Here is a 17,629-nt window from a genome sequence, read left to right as displayed (position 1 = left end):
ATATTTGGAATACGTGAAAAGTGGAATGGAGTGAATCGGATGAATTTTGTGGAAGAAGAAGCGGGACAAAAAAGTGAGGAGAATAAAATAGAAGAATAATAATAAAGTAAATGGAGTAGAATAACATATGTGTGAAGGCCATCGCCTTCACACAATTAGCAGATTTTTACAATTATGTAACAGTTTAAAACGTTTAAATAAAGCTTTGACAGTTTGACCCATTACTTCCTGTGGGAAAATGTTTAACCTCTGGAGTTTAACTGTATAAACATACTTATAATATAAAAGGCCTATAGTATAGGCCCTATACCATATATTCATCTGTATTATAAAGTAAGTCTGTCCTTGAATTTCAAGTATGATTGAAAAAAAAAACCCCCCAGAAAGGATTCATTTTTTTGACAGAGAGGTGAACTCAGGGGAAAATCACTCTAGCTGTTTCAGATGAGAAGGCAAAGAGACTCAGGGCGACATTTAATAGCTAAAAAAAAAAACATCTGTTAAATCAAGTATAGCCTGAAACATGACCAAATGGACTAAAGATTTCCACCTTTCGAAGGGGAAGAACAGCCCTGGCTTGAGCAACGTCAACTAAAACACAAAGTCCGACAGAATTAAAAGAAAACTGTGAAATTATTTTTTGATGACATGACGAGAGACAGATTGATCAATAAGCAAGTGTAGCGGAGGTCAAAGTGGCTATGGCAGATCAAGATCACAGTACAAACATATATGTAGTAAATATACTGTCTGCACAATGACAAAAGGCAAAAAATCCAGCACTCGTCATCATACGACATTTGAAGATGATCAGTTGACAATTGTGACTGGCAGGTAGAGAACTATAAAAGATTGATTTGACATCCCTGCCTTGGCCATTTTGGGTCAGGTGTGTGTTTCAATAAAAATAATAATCAATAATAATAGATACACAATCAGTGATGCAAGTTTGACAAACTCAATTTTACCTTGCAGAGCATCTAAAATATTGTATGATAAAAAAATAAAATCTGTGCAGTTCCTGCATGTGAATAACTTCTGTAATTTGCTGTCGGATAATTGCAATACTAAATCAAATTTTTAATTCACTGCTGCAAATTGTGAGTGACCTAACTTATTTGGATTGCTCCTGTGACAATAAAAGTTCCATATTATTCTTTTCTATTCTACTGTAGAAAAAAGGTTTTGATTTTTCATTGTGGAAGAAGGATTGGTGTGCAGAAATCTTGCCGCAGTGTCAGTGTCAAACAAGGTGGAGTCCATGGGTTTAGCCCCCGCCGCAACACCGATGCCCAAGCTGTCGTCACCTCACCAGGCCGCCAGCAGCATCTTATCAGCAGCTGCCAATTACAACACCAGCATCTTATCTGCACAAGCCAATTAGAGTCGGAGCAGTTGCTGTGAGGAAATGTCAACAGCTCAGTGAACTTGCCAGGCTACTTTATCTGGACCCGCCACTTTTCACTGTCACAGTAAAGGCCGTTGCAGAGCAATGCTATGACAAGAAAAGGCTGCAGGTATGACCGACTTATTCGCCTGACTAAAGAAAGACTTCACATGTCGCAATATGGATTTTTCACAGTAGCAGTTGATACTGAAATGGCAATTGGAATCAAAATGGCTAACTCCCTGTGTTTTTTGGGGTATAGGTTATTGAGAATTTTCTCATGGTGTTCTCATGATAGACACACCTATCAACCCAAGTGATACCGTCTATACCTTAAAGCTTGGGCACAAGGGCAGTAACGGTTATTATGTATCATGAAATCATGAACGTATTGTATTAGCAAACATTTGTTAGATCTTTGCATCACATTTCAAAACAAAACAAGTACATACGTATGTAGGACTATTTATGTACATGTTGAAACAAGCTTTTCCAATGCCCCTAGTTTTATTAGAATTACATATTCCACATATATAAGCAGAATGCATCCCCCAGGATTGCTTTAGTACATTTCTCATGCTTTCTGATGTGCGAGAGGCTGGCAGCACAATTTGAGATAGAGAATTTGTAGGGTTATTCTCAACAACATGTCAGAAATTTGTCAAAACTGTAGAAGCGGCGACTTTCTTTCTCTTTGCTCAATGCCACTTTGAAACAGTGATCCATGCCTCCGTTACATCTCAGCTAGACTACTGGAATGGACTTTATTTTGGGGTCAGCCAGTCAATCCAAAATGCTGCCGCTCACCTCGTAAGAGGGAGCACCAATTCTGGTTGCGCGCCATGTTTTAGAGAGCATTCTGAGATGCTTGTTTTGGAATTGTTAAATGGTCTCATCCCAATTTACCACTCTGAGCTCCTCCACCCCTATGCACCTGCCCGGGGCCTCAGGTCCACAGACCAGACGCGGCGAGAAGTACCGAGGGCTAAGCGGAGCCTCAGAGGGGCTCGAGCCTTTTCTGTTGCCAGTTCTTCCCTCTGGAATGACCTCCCCTTAAATGTGAGGCAAGCCCCCTCTCTGTCCATTTTCAAAACTCATTTGAAGACCCATTTATTTTTCTTTGGCTTTTGACTGACTTTTCGACTGTTATTGTTTTGAACAAACATAAAAGAGGGCTGCTTTCAAGTGCTGTTATGAACAGAAAATCATTTTGAACATGGATGAAAAATTGGACAGGATGTGAAGGACATGAGGTTTATGCACTGAGGTTATAGCAGTGTGTTCATCTTCTCCCTAATGGCGGCATGGTCAACTAAAGCCATGTAACAAAAAACAAAATTCTACTAACTGCGTCTTGAGTGCATCTCCAGTCATCAAGTGTGTATTTATGCAACCAATTTTGAAAATACGGCTTAAAGTTTTGATCTGCCTGCCAAAGTGTGGGCAATAATTATTGATCCTTTAGGTATTTTGACAAAAGCACATTACAAACATGAGTAATTAACATGAAGACACTAGGGAACTATTTTGCATCAAGTTTAAAAGTTGACGTAGTCGTCATGTTTTGTTCAAGCTTGATAGGAAAAACAATGTCTGCCTGCTGCAAAAATAAATAAATGAGAGCTAATTCTTGAAACAAGTGTTTCCCTTGGTGTCCTAATGCTGTTTGACAAATGAAGACATTAGATAAGCCCATTTCCAGACTTTTATCTATTTATTTTTTACATCTATCGTTGAACCCACTGTCTATAATTTTGTTGTTTGTGTTCGTGCGCGCCCTCGACAAAAGGAAATGGCAGCTTCTAAATAAAAGTGTTGCACCTGGGGATGCGGCAAAGACAAACAAATTATCAAAGACCACCTCTTGACTTTAAAATGATTATATCGAACCTTAGACAAAAGTACATCTTCAATTAAAAGTTGAACAACATGTTCTTGTTTCAGGGTATGCTCTTTGTGTCGTATGCTGTATGAAAATAATCACTGTCGGTAGTCTACTCGAATAATACATGTACTGTTGTGCCCTAATTAGTTTCAAACAACATACAACGGCAACTCAACTGGGACACACACCTCCCTACCAATGAATAAAATAGGAACCTCAATTCTTGACCTCATGAAGAGTCATGAAATTTGGAATACAATCAAATTTGTGAGGGGACTGTTATTGTACCTTATCATACATTCTTGTAGTTTGTTGAAGTGGAACTTGAATGCTTGACTACTCTCAAGCTTGTAAAAATAAGACTTCCGACAAAATCCATACATTCATTTTCTATGCTGTTTATCCCGACGGAGTTGGATGGCAGGAGAGCTGAAGCTTCATCCATCAGACTCCGGGTGAAAGAAATGGTAGGCAGCCAGCTAATGGTGGGGCACTCATACAAATGTGAATTCACAGTCTGCTTCACATCCAAGAGTTTATGTTTTTGGAATGTAAAAGGAAGCCGGAGTACTCAAGAGAGAGAAAAAAAAAAAAAGAATTTGGACAAAATATCAGGGTGCAATGAGTTTTTAATTGTATCTATTTTTTTTTACCCCACCACTGTCCTCCAATTTAAAAAATAAAAGGAAATTCTGAGGTAGACAATGAATGATTTTTGGAAAGTGCTCACTAAAGACTTTAAGATGACACATACACAATCTGGCTTTGTAGCTTCTGGATTTTGGGCAATCTATCTGATAGGTTATGTGATGAAAATTTGGAGCTGCAATAGGGTGAATCTTAAGCGACCAGGATGAAAAACAGGTATCGACGAATGGCTTTCCATTAAGGTTACTTAATCGTGTCTCTAAGGCTGGTGGAAATATTCAAATACTTTTTCCCCCTCCAACGAATCTCTTCAACAGTGTAGCTGTGCTTGTGCCTCGAGGTAATAATAGGATTGAGGCACAACAACATCATCCCATTCAGCTATGATCAAACAACTCGAGGCAAAATGCACTTTTTTAACGTTACGGTGTGCAGAGCTGAAGTTAGTCTGCAGGCTTTGCCATTAGCCTCGGTGAGAGTTCACCAAGCGCCTTCTGGCACCATTCATTATTTAGCTCTCACATGATTGTAGGCTCTGCAAGATGGGGCGAAGTGGCAATAAATCTTTGACCGCTACACTGCACACAGGAGCGACAACACAAGAGGAAGAAAAAGTCAAACATTTACTGCATTGTTCCTCATGATGTTTGGTTGCTTTGTTTTGTCTAGCTTGATGCACCGTGTAGGACAACAATGGGATGCTTTTGCGTATTGCTGACAGTATTTGAACACGAGGTTTACGCTAACATATTGTTGCTACAATTGGCCAAGGGTATTTATTTAACCAACTGCTGAAGGGGGAAATTGGAGCAAAAATAACAGTCATGCACACATGAACAAGAGTTCCACAACTACTGTAGAACTCGGTAAACTGCAGTCATAATTGTTGTTTTCCATAAATGACAAAGAACAGATGCCTGTTAGTATTGTTATATTGTCTGTCGACATTTGTTGGTTAACTGTTTGTGTTCAATATCCATTGCCTTAAGTGTTATAGTACGTGAACCGATTTGTTACAGCTGCAGCTGTTGTAAAATGTGTTGTGTTGTGCTGTGGGTGTTGGTGTTGTGTTGTATTGTACTATAACACAGCTACATAGCTGTTGTTTGTTAGCCAATCTGGTCTGTCCCTTTTTGTGTTAGCATTAAGCTTGTGCACTTAAATGCAAAATGTGGTTGTTTTAAATACACAAAGTAGAATTCTCTCTATTACCTTGAGTTCAACTGGGAATTGCATTAAGCAGCTTGTTTTGAAGATTTTTTTTTTCACTATTTGACAGACTGCTGCTTGCTGTGAAGGGAGCTGAGTTAATTTTACTGTCACCATAGAGCCCTTGGATGTCAAGCTGTGATTCGCAAGTCATAGCCCAAAAAAACCAACATATTTTAGGCATCACTATACTGTAAAACTACTCGGAAAAAGTTTCCATTCTTCAGTGGTGATGTTGTTCTGTTTGCCAAACAATTTCAAATGAGCCTCACAAATTGGCAAACAAAAGATTTTACCTCAAAGCTATAATGAATCATTTTAAAAACACCGGGAAATAATGTTTAGGCACTTAACGTTTTTTCCACATGGACATTTGCTGCTGTGGATGCTCTTTTGCAGCGACAAATGTCTATGGAGATTAAGATGCCCAGGTTTGGGGTAGCTTTAGAAGGAAAAAGGTCCCCAAAAAACAGTTTTATGTAATTACTGGGAGCCTGAGCTGATTATTTGAGCTGATTAATTGATTATCCTATGGATTATTCCATCAATTGATTAATTGGGTGGACAACACGCCAAAGTAAGTACTTGAATCTTGTGGGGATGGAGTGAGTATATGCATTGTCTCATCAGTAAATATACAGTCCTTATCACTGCTAGTGCAGAAGTAGAGACAAGTTAACTTTTATGTCATGACACACACACACACACACACACACACACACACACACACACACACACACTTTTACACGCACAAATCCCCAAATGAATCAGAAGGCAAGAGGCAGGGCCCGATATGCAGTCTGCTATGCATTTCAAATGACTCCTCCACTCCTCCATCACCACTAAGACAGCACTCAGGATGCCAGCGGCCGCTTCTTGCAAGCGGCATATTTAATTTAAAGAGTTGGAATGCAAAACTTATAGTGCATTCATGATATCAGGGTTGAGGGCCACAATCAGATTCCCGGGTTCAACCGCATTTCCATAATTATACATCATTATAAATATCATTTAGTTGGTGTTGCAAATCATGTTATTGATTTGACATTTCGTTCATTGCATTTGTGACCTCTCCAACAACAATAGCACAAAGGAAAATCAGCGCCGTCCAAGCCTCTTTAGTTTGGACCTCCTGCCTGAAACAAACCCCCACCCCAAAGAAAATCAGGTGAAGTGTGATTTTAAAATGTCTCATTTCAATTTCTATTCTGAGTTATATATGCTTTTGTAATCCATTTCTCACCTGTGGCCAATAATTACTATTAAATAAAACCTGACCAGGAGTCAGTGTGACATGGAAAAAACGGAATGAAGATTGCCTTTGTTATTTACATCACTGTCCAAACAAAGTAAACACCTCCAAATATTGTTAATTTATAATCCCAAAAAACAAAGACCCAACCCTCCATTTACTATAGTGCTTAAACTCGTGAAGGTTGCAGATGAGATAGAGCCTCTTCCAGTTGGCCTTGGGCATTAGGCTGAAGACACTCTGGATAAGTTACACAGTGACTTAGTGTTTCCTCATTATGAGGCATGGCTTGGTTGATTGATTTTTTTTTGCTTTGTTTCGCAAGCCAAAAGTCACCCAATATTTGAATTTCAAAATGTTTTTGGTTAGGCAGAGACGAATTAAAAACGACCTGCTCTTTTTTTACATGTACAATATATCAAACCCATAGCGTGGATTTGGGTTCCTTGTGACCTTTAATGCCAGGCAAAAAAGCAGCTTTTAGCTACCCTCTCGTGCTTTGTTTTTCTTGAGTATGAACTGTTGAACCCGGCAGTGGTGTCCCGTAGTCCCCAAGCCTATGCATGATTGGTGCAACACCCTGTGCATCATTGGTGCAACACCCTGTGCTCTTGCTGTGAAAGCACATAAAATAAAATAAAAAACAAATGACATCATAGAGAATTTTGTTTTGCTGTGAGCGCGTTGAGTATACCCTTCTATTGAAAAGCACAATATAAATCCAATGCATAATATAAGGGCTATTTTGCATGAGGGTTCAGGAAAGAGTAATCACATGGGCACCCATGCTGAAAAGATTCACTGGTGATAGTTGATCCTATTTGGTTCGGGGCAAACAAATGTGAGTGAAACAGACCCTAATTCACCATAACCGGTGGACATGCCGGCATTTAACACGCTGTGTGTTTCCATTTCTGTGTCCTGTGTTTTGATATATAGCTTAAAACATTGATTTGGGACACGGAGCGACAGTCTTACTGTATTTTGCCAAACCCGAGTTAATTTTGACCCAAAAACAACTACAACTAAACTTTGATGTCACGCCTAAGAATAAACTTCTCCCTAATCAAGACCGTGCCTGTTATGCTACTGAAAAATGAAAACATTTGCCTCAAAATGGACAAACATCGGAAGCTAAATCGCAGCGCAGTCGTACTTTGATGTCACTGGCACAGATCTACTATAAGCTTCTTAATTGAAGTCAGTGCATACTTGCTGTTGATAAGACATTTGACCCAATGTGCAAAAAGGAGAAGACGTCACATTTATGTCCAGATTTGCTTATTTGTAAAAATCTGAATCTATTTAGTAACTCAAAGTGATTCTAGTAAATAGTAGTCAGTATAGAACACAAGGGATATTTTTCATCTCTAAGCATCAATCTTGGCTGAGTATTCGCTAGTATGTGTTCCATTACTTTCAAAAGGCCATGCGCGGGTCCATCTTCCTCGCTTTAAGACACACACGCACACACAATAATGCACAAGTACCTCAAAAGGCAATGAGCTGTCAACTGTGACAGCTAACGTTCCCTATTACATTATTTACCTTCTGACAACTCTCTGTCCGCCAGTTGTCATAGTCCATTCTTTGTTTATATGCAATACTTGAAATGAGAGTTATTTATTCATTTGTTTGAATGTGCGATGCTGTGCTATTTTTCTTCCCATACTATTTTCTTTCCTCTAATTTCAGCAGTCCAGCTATTATTTCTTCACGAACCTAAACAAGTTTGTCTTCAGTTGAATGTAGCATTCTGCGCTGTGCATCTCCAAATCAGTCTTGGCTCACAACATGCAGCCAGTGCTCAGCGGGGCTTGAGGGAAAATGAACATCTCTGGCTGCGTACTGAGAGTGATCAAATCAGAAGCGGAGGGTCCTCGCCGTGTGTCCGCTGGCCCTGAGTTGAAGCTTGCTTTGTGGACACGCAGAAAGAATGAGCATGTATTCAGTAACCCCTCCACCCCCACAAAAATAGCTGTTTAAGGACAACAGTTCAAATGTTGTAATATTCACATTCCACCAAAAAGAAAATAGATTGAGAATGAGTACATGTCTGTCCTGCTTAATTGTGAACAAAAATCCTTGGACACCAGCAGAGTGCTCACCTTTCCTCCACTATCCTTCTTTCAGGAAAAAAAAGTGCCTAATCCTTTGAAGCTGGCTGAAACAAGGTCTAGCGACGTGCGCTAAATTTTACAAGCTCTAATTAAGGCATTCAACTTTGGATGTCAAAGCGTAAGCCATGGCCACTCACAGGATGCGAGGACATCTGTGTTTGTGTTGTCTAGGCTGGCTAGTTGAAACGTTGTAAATATTCCATCAGCGGGGAATCATTAAGTCTGAAATGAATCGAATTCCTTGAGGGCTGCATTAGACAAGTCATTTGTCTTGTTGCTCTCTTAAATTTACCTCTAATTTAATGAAATAAAATTGCAGCTGATCAATGTTGTTCCAAGAAGCGTGAGTTGTTAAGGATGTTTACGCACATACATGCTCACACGCACGTGTGACAGATTGCAAAGCGCAAAATCAAGAGTAATGAGAAAAATCTATACATTACTGGTCTCTCAACGAGAGTAAATCAGCACAGAGTTAATGAGCTCCATCAGCAGATGAGACCGCCCAGCTTGAGCATGTCACACGAGACAGCCAATGAGAAGGCAGTAGCAGCAAATGTTCGCCGTCCAAAGCGAGAGAGAAGAAATTACATGTACACAAAAAAAAGAAAAAAAAAAGTATAAGACTGACTTTATACTCCAGAAGGGGAAAATATGATAGCATAAAACCTCCTGAGAATATATCATCTCCCGTGAGACAAATGCCCATTACGTAAGAAAGGACATGTCACTCTTCATCACAGTCCACGGCGGACAGTAAATAGTAAATTTAAGAAGGCTGTGACTTGAACATGATGTGACAGGATGAGGTATAAAATACTGAGGGATTCATTGCATTATACCTAAAAGCTATTTGGCCAGTGTGCATTATTTAAGAGGAGGAGGATAGTTGTCCAAGTCACTTGGCCTAGATTTACACTGCACGCTTCAAGTGATTTTTTTTTTAATAAAAATAGTTGAATGCAAGGAGGTGTGTCCATGATTTAATACGCAAAAAAAAATGGTAGTAGTCAGTGGAGTCATGCTGAAGTTATTTTCATTTAAAGTGGAGGGAAAGAGTGAATTTAGAGATTTGTTTCTAAATGTTTGAATGAACATAACTGCCAAAAACATGTGCAAAGAGGGGAATTCTTTAAAGAGATCCTAGTTACAATCCAGTTTACAGGTAATGAAGGGTTTATGATGTTAGACACTGGATCCGTATTGTTTAAACAAGAGTACTGTAATCACTCTCTTCTGGTATGAATTATCTTCTTGTACGAGTAGGCTCTAGATAATTTCATTACAAAGCTCTTACTATTTTGATATTTTATATCCTTACTCTAAAGTGTTTGAGTGTAAATAAGCATATGCTTTATATTTCATATCTGTTGAGCACTGTGAATTGCCCTTGGGTAAGACACGCGCTATACAAATACTGCCGCCTTGACTGACGCCGTGCATGAACGATAGATGGATAGATAAAACACATTCATGCGTTTGCTGCCTTACAAAGGCTGAGGTAAAAGAAATGTGTGTGGTTATGCCAACAGTGTTTAGATTGTCGTCTTTGAGAGCAGAAGAGAAACATCTGCACTCAAGTGGCTGCTTGTTTAACAGCACTGACATTTCCATATGCGTTCAGACTTCGAAAAGCAAATTGTCACAGAAACAGCGCTGCTACACAAACCATGTCGTAAATATGTCATGTTGGTTCAAGTTCAAAAACACCTTTAATCTTAAGTGAAGGTGCCTTTGTAAAACCTGCATTAATTGTACATCTTTAGTCACGTTAGCGTGACTCCTTATCTTCCCACTATTGTTTTGTATAATTACCTAAAAAATCAATCAATGGCTTACAAATGTTTGAGCTTTTTAACTGACACGCAGCAGAGCAAAAACATAAAACATGGTGAAGACTGCAATTTCTGCTAACAACCCTGAACGTAGCTTATTCAGAACTACATCAGCCAGTTGAGACGCAAACTGTCACTTCAACATACTTCCTTGAAAAAAATACTTTCCATCTAACCAAGGTCTTGTTGCATCTTGGGGTCTTACAGACAGAGCACACAAAAAAAAGATGGCTTTTTTTTTTTCAAACAAAAATAAGTTCCACAGAAACAAAAAAAACAAAAACATGCAAATAGGTGAATTTGTAAATAGTGAACCACTAGTTTGTGTGGTTCAATGTACTGTGCTGTAGTCTCTAAAAAGATCCAAACTATCATTACAATAAAGTTATAACACTCACCATTTTCAGTTCAGTTTTCCAGTTCTATGGTTATCATCGCACTTACCCATCATTGGTGACATTATAAAAGCATAAAAGGTGAGAACTAGCTTCTTGTTGATCTCAGCCACTTAACAATTAGGACACTTAAGAACAATTTTGATATGATCCATTATCTAATTATTGCTTTACACGGGAAGGGAATTAACATTAAAAAGCAAAGCACAGAAGGCACAAGAAACGGCACTTCCTAGTCTCAAGGACAGCTTCTTTTTATGCACAAAAGCAGTTCATTAACTTGTGTAATGAGAAAGTCTCATTTTCATTTGACGTATTGATTGGCTGGCAACCGTAGCTTAGTCTAAATTATAAAATAATTACAGTGCGCAAAAGCCATGTGTGTAGACGCACACACAAGCATACGCAAGGTCAGTTGGTGTTGGGATGAGGAAAGCAGAAACGGTTGCCGCCGTGTTGATTGGCATGTGACGTTGGCATGGCAACAGACAGTCAGTCAGGCAACCTCTCAACAGAGCGCTCAAAGATGGACAGACAAGCTGAGCCAGAGGACACACCTAGCAAGTAGCTGACTAAACTGCTCTTTTCTGCCATAGCGACACCAAATAATAGGATGAGGTAACAATTTGCATTCCAGTGATTTGACATTGGAAGCAACAAAGGAAGCAGGAGGGAGGGGTAAGAAAAACAAGGCTGCATCACATTTGCATTTCGACAAGCGCACATTTAACGTAAAAACCCGCCATTGTTGCGTAAGCGTCGGTACCTGTAGGCAGGCTGGCTCGCTTCCTTTTCTTGCTGTTTTCAGACGCGGTTTCCAAAGGTGGACACTCAGTCACCAGTGAGCCGCTGGAGCTGTTGAAGTGCAGGGGGTCGTTGTTGGCGGCCGGATCATAGGGCAGAGCATTGAGTCCTGTAAGAGCAAAACACAGAAAAGCATCGTGTTAATAAATAAATACAGGCCAACGTGGAAAAATGACACGCGTGGGAAGACCACTCAAACATTTATACTTCCGTGTCAACTGCTATAGTAAACAAGCAATGGCGAAATTCAGCATAGGATTGACGAGCTGGAGATATATCTGGTGATTTGTACATTATTATTCTTTTAAGAAATAGTTTCACCTAGTGATGAAGCAGTATCAGGGATCTGTTCTAATACAGTACAGTTACTCATAGATATTCTCCGCTACTCTACGTACCAGCGCTACGTCACTCGACTGATACATTGGCCTGTGTTGAAGGTAACTTCCCACATCTGCATCAATTTTTCTGTATTTTGCTTGGTTCTAGGTTATTTATCACCTCTTTGTAAGGTCTGTGCAATTAATCAAAATTCAATTACAATTATTACACTCCACGATTACCAAATTGGCACAATCGTAAGAAAAATGATTATTAATATGCATTATTCTCCAAATGCACAATGTTCGTCGATACAAGGAAAATATTGTTGAATTTATACAGGACATTTGCATTGTTATAGAAAATGTTTGCTCCATTAAGGAACTGACATAATTATCGTGTTTTGTCTTGAAATTTGTCTCAATATTTTTTTACATCGTTTGACGAATTTCAACTGTTACCAAAATAATTGCGATTCATATTTTGTCCATAATAGAACAGCCCTACATCTTTGTCATGCATTAACTGCAATCATGCTAACAATAGCAGTCACAGAACGGCCGTGTCATCCTTCACATGCAGTCAGCTAATTGTTAGAGAATCTGTCAATAATGTAGAAATGATTGTTAATTAATTAACTAACAAGGCTAAATGAAGTGGGCTCCCCGACTACAACTCGCAGAGGTTGCTGATTGACTCTCAACTAGTTTGTCGGCTAAAGAAACAGCCGCAGCAAAACTCCTCCAGGTAACCCGTTACACTATTGAAGACAAGAATTCCAGAATAGTCAAGTTAGCGCATCAGTCATTTCTGCATTGCTTCAACTGTGCTTACATTTACTGGACTCGACTGTCAGACATTATTTATGTTGACAAGCTCATATTTCTTAACAAGCAGCAGTGAGTTGTCTGTGTTTCATTATGCTTATGTGGTGTTTATGTTTAATAGGAGGAGATTGAGCTGGGCCCCAGTTGAACCAATTGGCATGAAACTGAGCACGGAAAACTCTCAAGGACCTTTGGCCAAACTTGAACAGGAAGTCAGTCATTTTGGTTTGAAGTGGGCATTTCTCATAAATTCTAGGGCTCTTACTTGGATGGACTACAGGACAACTAGGGAATTTGTCCAAATAAGTCCAGTCAAAAGGAGCTATTCAAGATATTTATGTGGGTGGAGCATGGTGTCAAAGTTGAAAGAACCGTTCAATGATTTCCCATTAAAGCAAAAGAAAAAGTTGCGACTTTCTGCCTTAATTAATTTTGTTTTGTGATACAGACTGGGGGGAAAAACAGAAGAAATAAAAATCTTATTCCCTTCATAAATAGTGAATCCTCTAGAGCTCTGAAATTGAAAGAGGTCTGCATAAAATGATATTGAATGGCCTCATCTCATTTTTAATGACAGGTCATCTCATGAATGTTCATGGTATGCAGCGTATATAGTATATATTCATTATTTTCAATGTGTTGGGAGGGGAGGCGTTTTCTTCCTGAGACAATAATGGACTCAATTTATTGGTTGGGGCTTTTCTAGTTTGCTCAGCAAATCTTTCTTTGCACCAACTAAATCCATACATATGTACTGAATAAGAAAACATCCTCAACTAATGAGTGAAGAGATTCACATGGAAATCACTAATAAATCTTACTTGCTGTGTTTTGAATGCTTCTAAGTACCAGCACTTTTGAGTTCAATGTAGGCGTTCACAATTCACAGCAAAGTCCTGCAGAGACTGGCTCATGAAAAATTCATGGGATTTCTTTAGCATTCACATTTGTTGTTGTTGGCCTTGAAGAAACAACTCAAAGAGCCACTCGAGATGACTGACAAAGACCTCTTTGATTAGTTTGACAAAGTTTGAATGTAATTTCACCTGCACAACTTTTTGGAGGATTCAGAGCAGTTTCATAATAACAATGATAAATTCTTGGTCTCTATTAAGGTCAATGCAGTAGGAAATTTAGAGTACACACAAAGGAAATATTCAAAACAATATGGAAATTTGGAACCGGCAAGTGCATGCTTAGTAGGCAAGTGGTAAGAACAGCAGAAAAAACAACAACAACAAAAAAGAAAGAAAGAAAATGTGAATGGCTAAAGTGAAATAGTTGTTGGATATTAGATTTGGTTGTTTATGTCGAACATATTTTTGCTAATGCAGTTGCAAATTCAATATCACAGAGTTAAGGCAATGGTAATGAGTCCTTCCAGTTCAATATACACCTTTAATTATTAAACAAAGATCAATGCTGTAAACTCAATTTAACCTTGATTTATCAACAACATAAAAAGAAGCAATTCGCATGATAAAAAAAAACTTGATCCAGAACTTGGAGTAAGCCGCAGTATTTTTCATTTTTCCTGTCAATTCACCAACAAGGTTTTTCTGCTCGAGAAAATGTATAAACGTTGCAGAGGCAAGGGTCATTTTCTGATCCACTGTGACAAATTGAGCCTATAAACACATTCAACAAGCGTATGTGTGCGCCTGTTTGTGTGTGTATGGCGGGGGATCAGAGAGAATGGGAGGTAGTTGAGGTTTAGAAAGGAGAGTTTATTATTTGGTATAAAGTCAGCCTAGACCTCAGACAGGAAAGATGCCATCTGTCTGTCGCAATAACGGTATAATACAAGTCTGCCAGCCTGTTTTTTTTTTTTTACTTTAGTATGAATTGGATCTGGGTATTCATGTACTTGGAAAACAATTTTGCAAACATCGCCAAGACCAAAAAAACAACTAACTGCCTCTAACTCAACCGTTTGATGAAAAACTACAATAAAGTGAAGGTTGTTTGAGTTAGCCTGCTCGAAATTTACCCCATCTTAAGTTATCGGTAGTGCCAGAACCAAATGAGAAAACAGTCAAACTCATTAGAGGTCAGCGTGTAACCTTTCAACAATGATCTATGACTAAAACAGTCACAGGTCCCAAAGGTTTCGCAATGTTATTTCTCCATTTGTGTGTGGCAAGGCTTTAGGAACCAATTCTATTAACGGCGCATGCACAACCCTCCCCTCTCATTTACATCCTTTCTGCAAAGTGATGTGGAGAAGTTATACTTGAATTATAATGACTTCACAGCACACCGGCTGCGGATGTAGATGAAACCTTCCGGAGCTTCACTTAGTGTTCTGCTAAGATTCTTTAGCCTTCCTATTCCCTTCCACACTTTAATCGCAGTCTTTAAGAGCCTATAAACTCAATTGTACAGCATGAATAATGCAGATTGTACAGGGAAACACGGTAAGTGCTTCAGCGGGGACTAACATAAAACTATAGAAGCCATCAGAAGCCACGTGGGGTCATTGATTTGAACGAAGACCATTAAAATATTAAACATCGAAAGCACATTTGCTCATCTGACAACACCTCACACGACACCAGTGGATACAAAAAAGTCAACACACCCTTGTTTAAATGCAAGGTTATCTTTTGGAATTACAGCCATTTCAACCAAAGTTTCATTGGACCATAAGGTAATTTCTACGTAAATTTGGGAGATTTCAAGTGTGATACACAGTGTATCTGGGATTGGAAGATTTTCTTTTCAAGATGAGGTTTCTATCCTGTCATTCTATCTCATAGCCCAGACATATGAAGAAAAAGGGAGCTTGTTGTCAATTGTAGTAAACAACCGTTACTAATTCCTGCAACTGATTCATTGTTGCTGCTAGCCGCTTGGTAACCGAATAGTGGACAAGGTTTTTTCATTAAGCTTGGTCTCTTTTTAGTAATACAACAAAAAAGAAAAACAGTTATCTCAACACGGGTGTGTAGACTTTTTATATCTTCCATGTGTCAACGCAAACACATTGAACAATCACCTGAGAGAGGATTGTGATTCACTGTCAGCCCAGGTACCAACGTCTGCCATGACTCCATTATATGTGGTCAGAGTAGCATCCAAGTCTTATGATATCGTATTCAAAAGCCAAAGTATTTCACATACATTAGTAATGCGGGTCACAAGTCTTCCTCTGATAACAAGACCGACTGCCATGGATCACAGTACAGTGACAGTGACAGGCCATGCTAGATGACAGCTGGCACCTCTAAAATTAGCCTCCAGCCACCTGAAAGATTACCGATGAAATAAAGATCACGGCTCGGCCGAGACTATTTTAACTATTACAATGAGAGCGACAATGCAACAACATAGCATATTACCTCGAATAAAGGCGCTGTGCCGCCAATTTGTCAGCAAACGCATCACCCACAAAAGTTCCTTCTCTCAACACTGTATTGTCAGGAAAATAATAATTGTAAATTTGTCAGTGCATAGATACAAAGAACAGTTGACCGCACTGCTGACTAAAAACAGCAGCTGGGGCACGTAACCCGATTGAAGTGTCAAGATTTACCACAGGTGGTATTCGATTCTACATGGTGTCAACGTCTTTAAAGCCAACTAGACTCTGACGATGACGCAGATGTGCACATTGCTTTGCACATCTAGTGTTCTGACTTGAATGGATGGATGAACATAATGTAGTTGTCTATCAAAATCAACACACGTGTAGCGACAATCGCCTCTGCATTTAAACTATATTCACTCCCCCCAGCCTGTGCATGCACATTTCAAACATTTCAACCCCCCCTACCAGCAAAAGTCACGCAAGATACTGAATGCATTTAAAATCATTAAAGTAAAACTGAGAAACCGCCTGCGTATGCAATTTTGAGAAGAACTTTGAGAGATTGCATTTCTGTTTCATTTTTCTTGATTCATTTTTCCTGATTCCGATTATGTTCTGCAGTGACCTATTAATTAACCGATTGAAATTTGAGGTATATTTTTACAATGTGCAATTTTTCTCTGATTTACTCATGGTGGATCATGTGAACATTGATTACATTTCACAGCTAGTTTATACACAAAGTAGCTATAATTGCAAATTTCAATGCTTTGGGTAAGATTAACCCACTTTTGCTGGAAGACCTAGTCTGGATGCCAGCACTGGCCCACGCGTCCCTTTTGTAAAAAGGCCGCAAATGAGCTCTCGTCGCTTCCTGACCGACTCCACGATGGTGCTTAGCGTGGTAGAACCTTTCGAAGGCCCAAGCCAGGCCGAACACTGTAAAAGCCAGGTGTGCATCACTGCTAGAGAGCTCCCCCTGACCACGTGCTGTGCGAAACCAGCCTTTTCCAATTTTTCCATTTCCCATTTTTATTTTTACCTTTTTAATTCAAGCTTGCTGCCAACTTCTTCTGCGTGGCATGGCTCACTCCGAACCGCCTTCAATTTCAGACAGTGAGCGCAACCTACCAGTGTACAAATATTGGTGCATAAATTTGGGAATAGGAGTTAAACTGGGGCATCTTTTTTAACACTGGTTCATACCAGGTTGCTGATTTTGAGCTGTTTTTTTCTTTCATCTTGTCTATCTGACGATATTCTTATTTCTTTACTATTATTTCACTGTAGTTAGTTTGCTTTCTTAACATACTCATTATGATTCCCATCTGGATTTTGATAATAAATGTTCACATTATTAGATGGCATTGGTTATTGTGTATGTGTGTCTAAAGGTAGGATCGCTAGGTTTTTCAAATCGAACTCATTTATTAACAGGTTTCCGTTAGTTTAAACCTTCTTAAACTATATAGGAAAAAAAAACATTGTGGTGCTCCTAGTGGCGGTTGAATATACTGCTGGCAGTAGATTTTCACCACCGCTAACAAAATAATTACTTAATTAACCAACTAATAAATGATGAGTTACTTAGGTAATTAATTTGATCCTTAATTACCCCATATTAGCTCCACACATA

At 39.1% G+C, this 17,629-nt stretch overlaps 1 protein-coding gene across 8 annotated transcripts in view; it reads right to left on the bottom strand.

Annotated features, from left to right (window-relative positions):
- enox2 (ecto-NOX disulfide-thiol exchanger 2) overlaps positions 1-17,629 on the bottom strand; it is a 146,305-nt gene that overhangs the window by 63,431 nt on the left and 65,245 nt on the right. For all 8 annotated transcript variants that reach the window (XM_037263002.1, XM_037263004.1, XM_037263008.1 and 5 more), the window contains one exon: positions 11,498-11,644. In XM_037263002.1, the coding sequence (XP_037118897.1) occupies positions 11,498-11,644 (147 nt within the window). The remainder of the gene's footprint in view (positions 1-11,497; positions 11,645-17,629) is intronic.

Source organism: Syngnathus acus, chromosome 10, assembly GCF_901709675.1.
Source record: "Syngnathus acus chromosome 10, fSynAcu1.2, whole genome shotgun sequence".
In the NCBI taxonomy this organism is placed as follows: Eukaryota; Metazoa; Chordata; class Actinopteri; order Syngnathiformes; family Syngnathidae; genus Syngnathus; species Syngnathus acus.
This window is presented reverse-complemented; position numbering and strand designations above follow the sequence as displayed.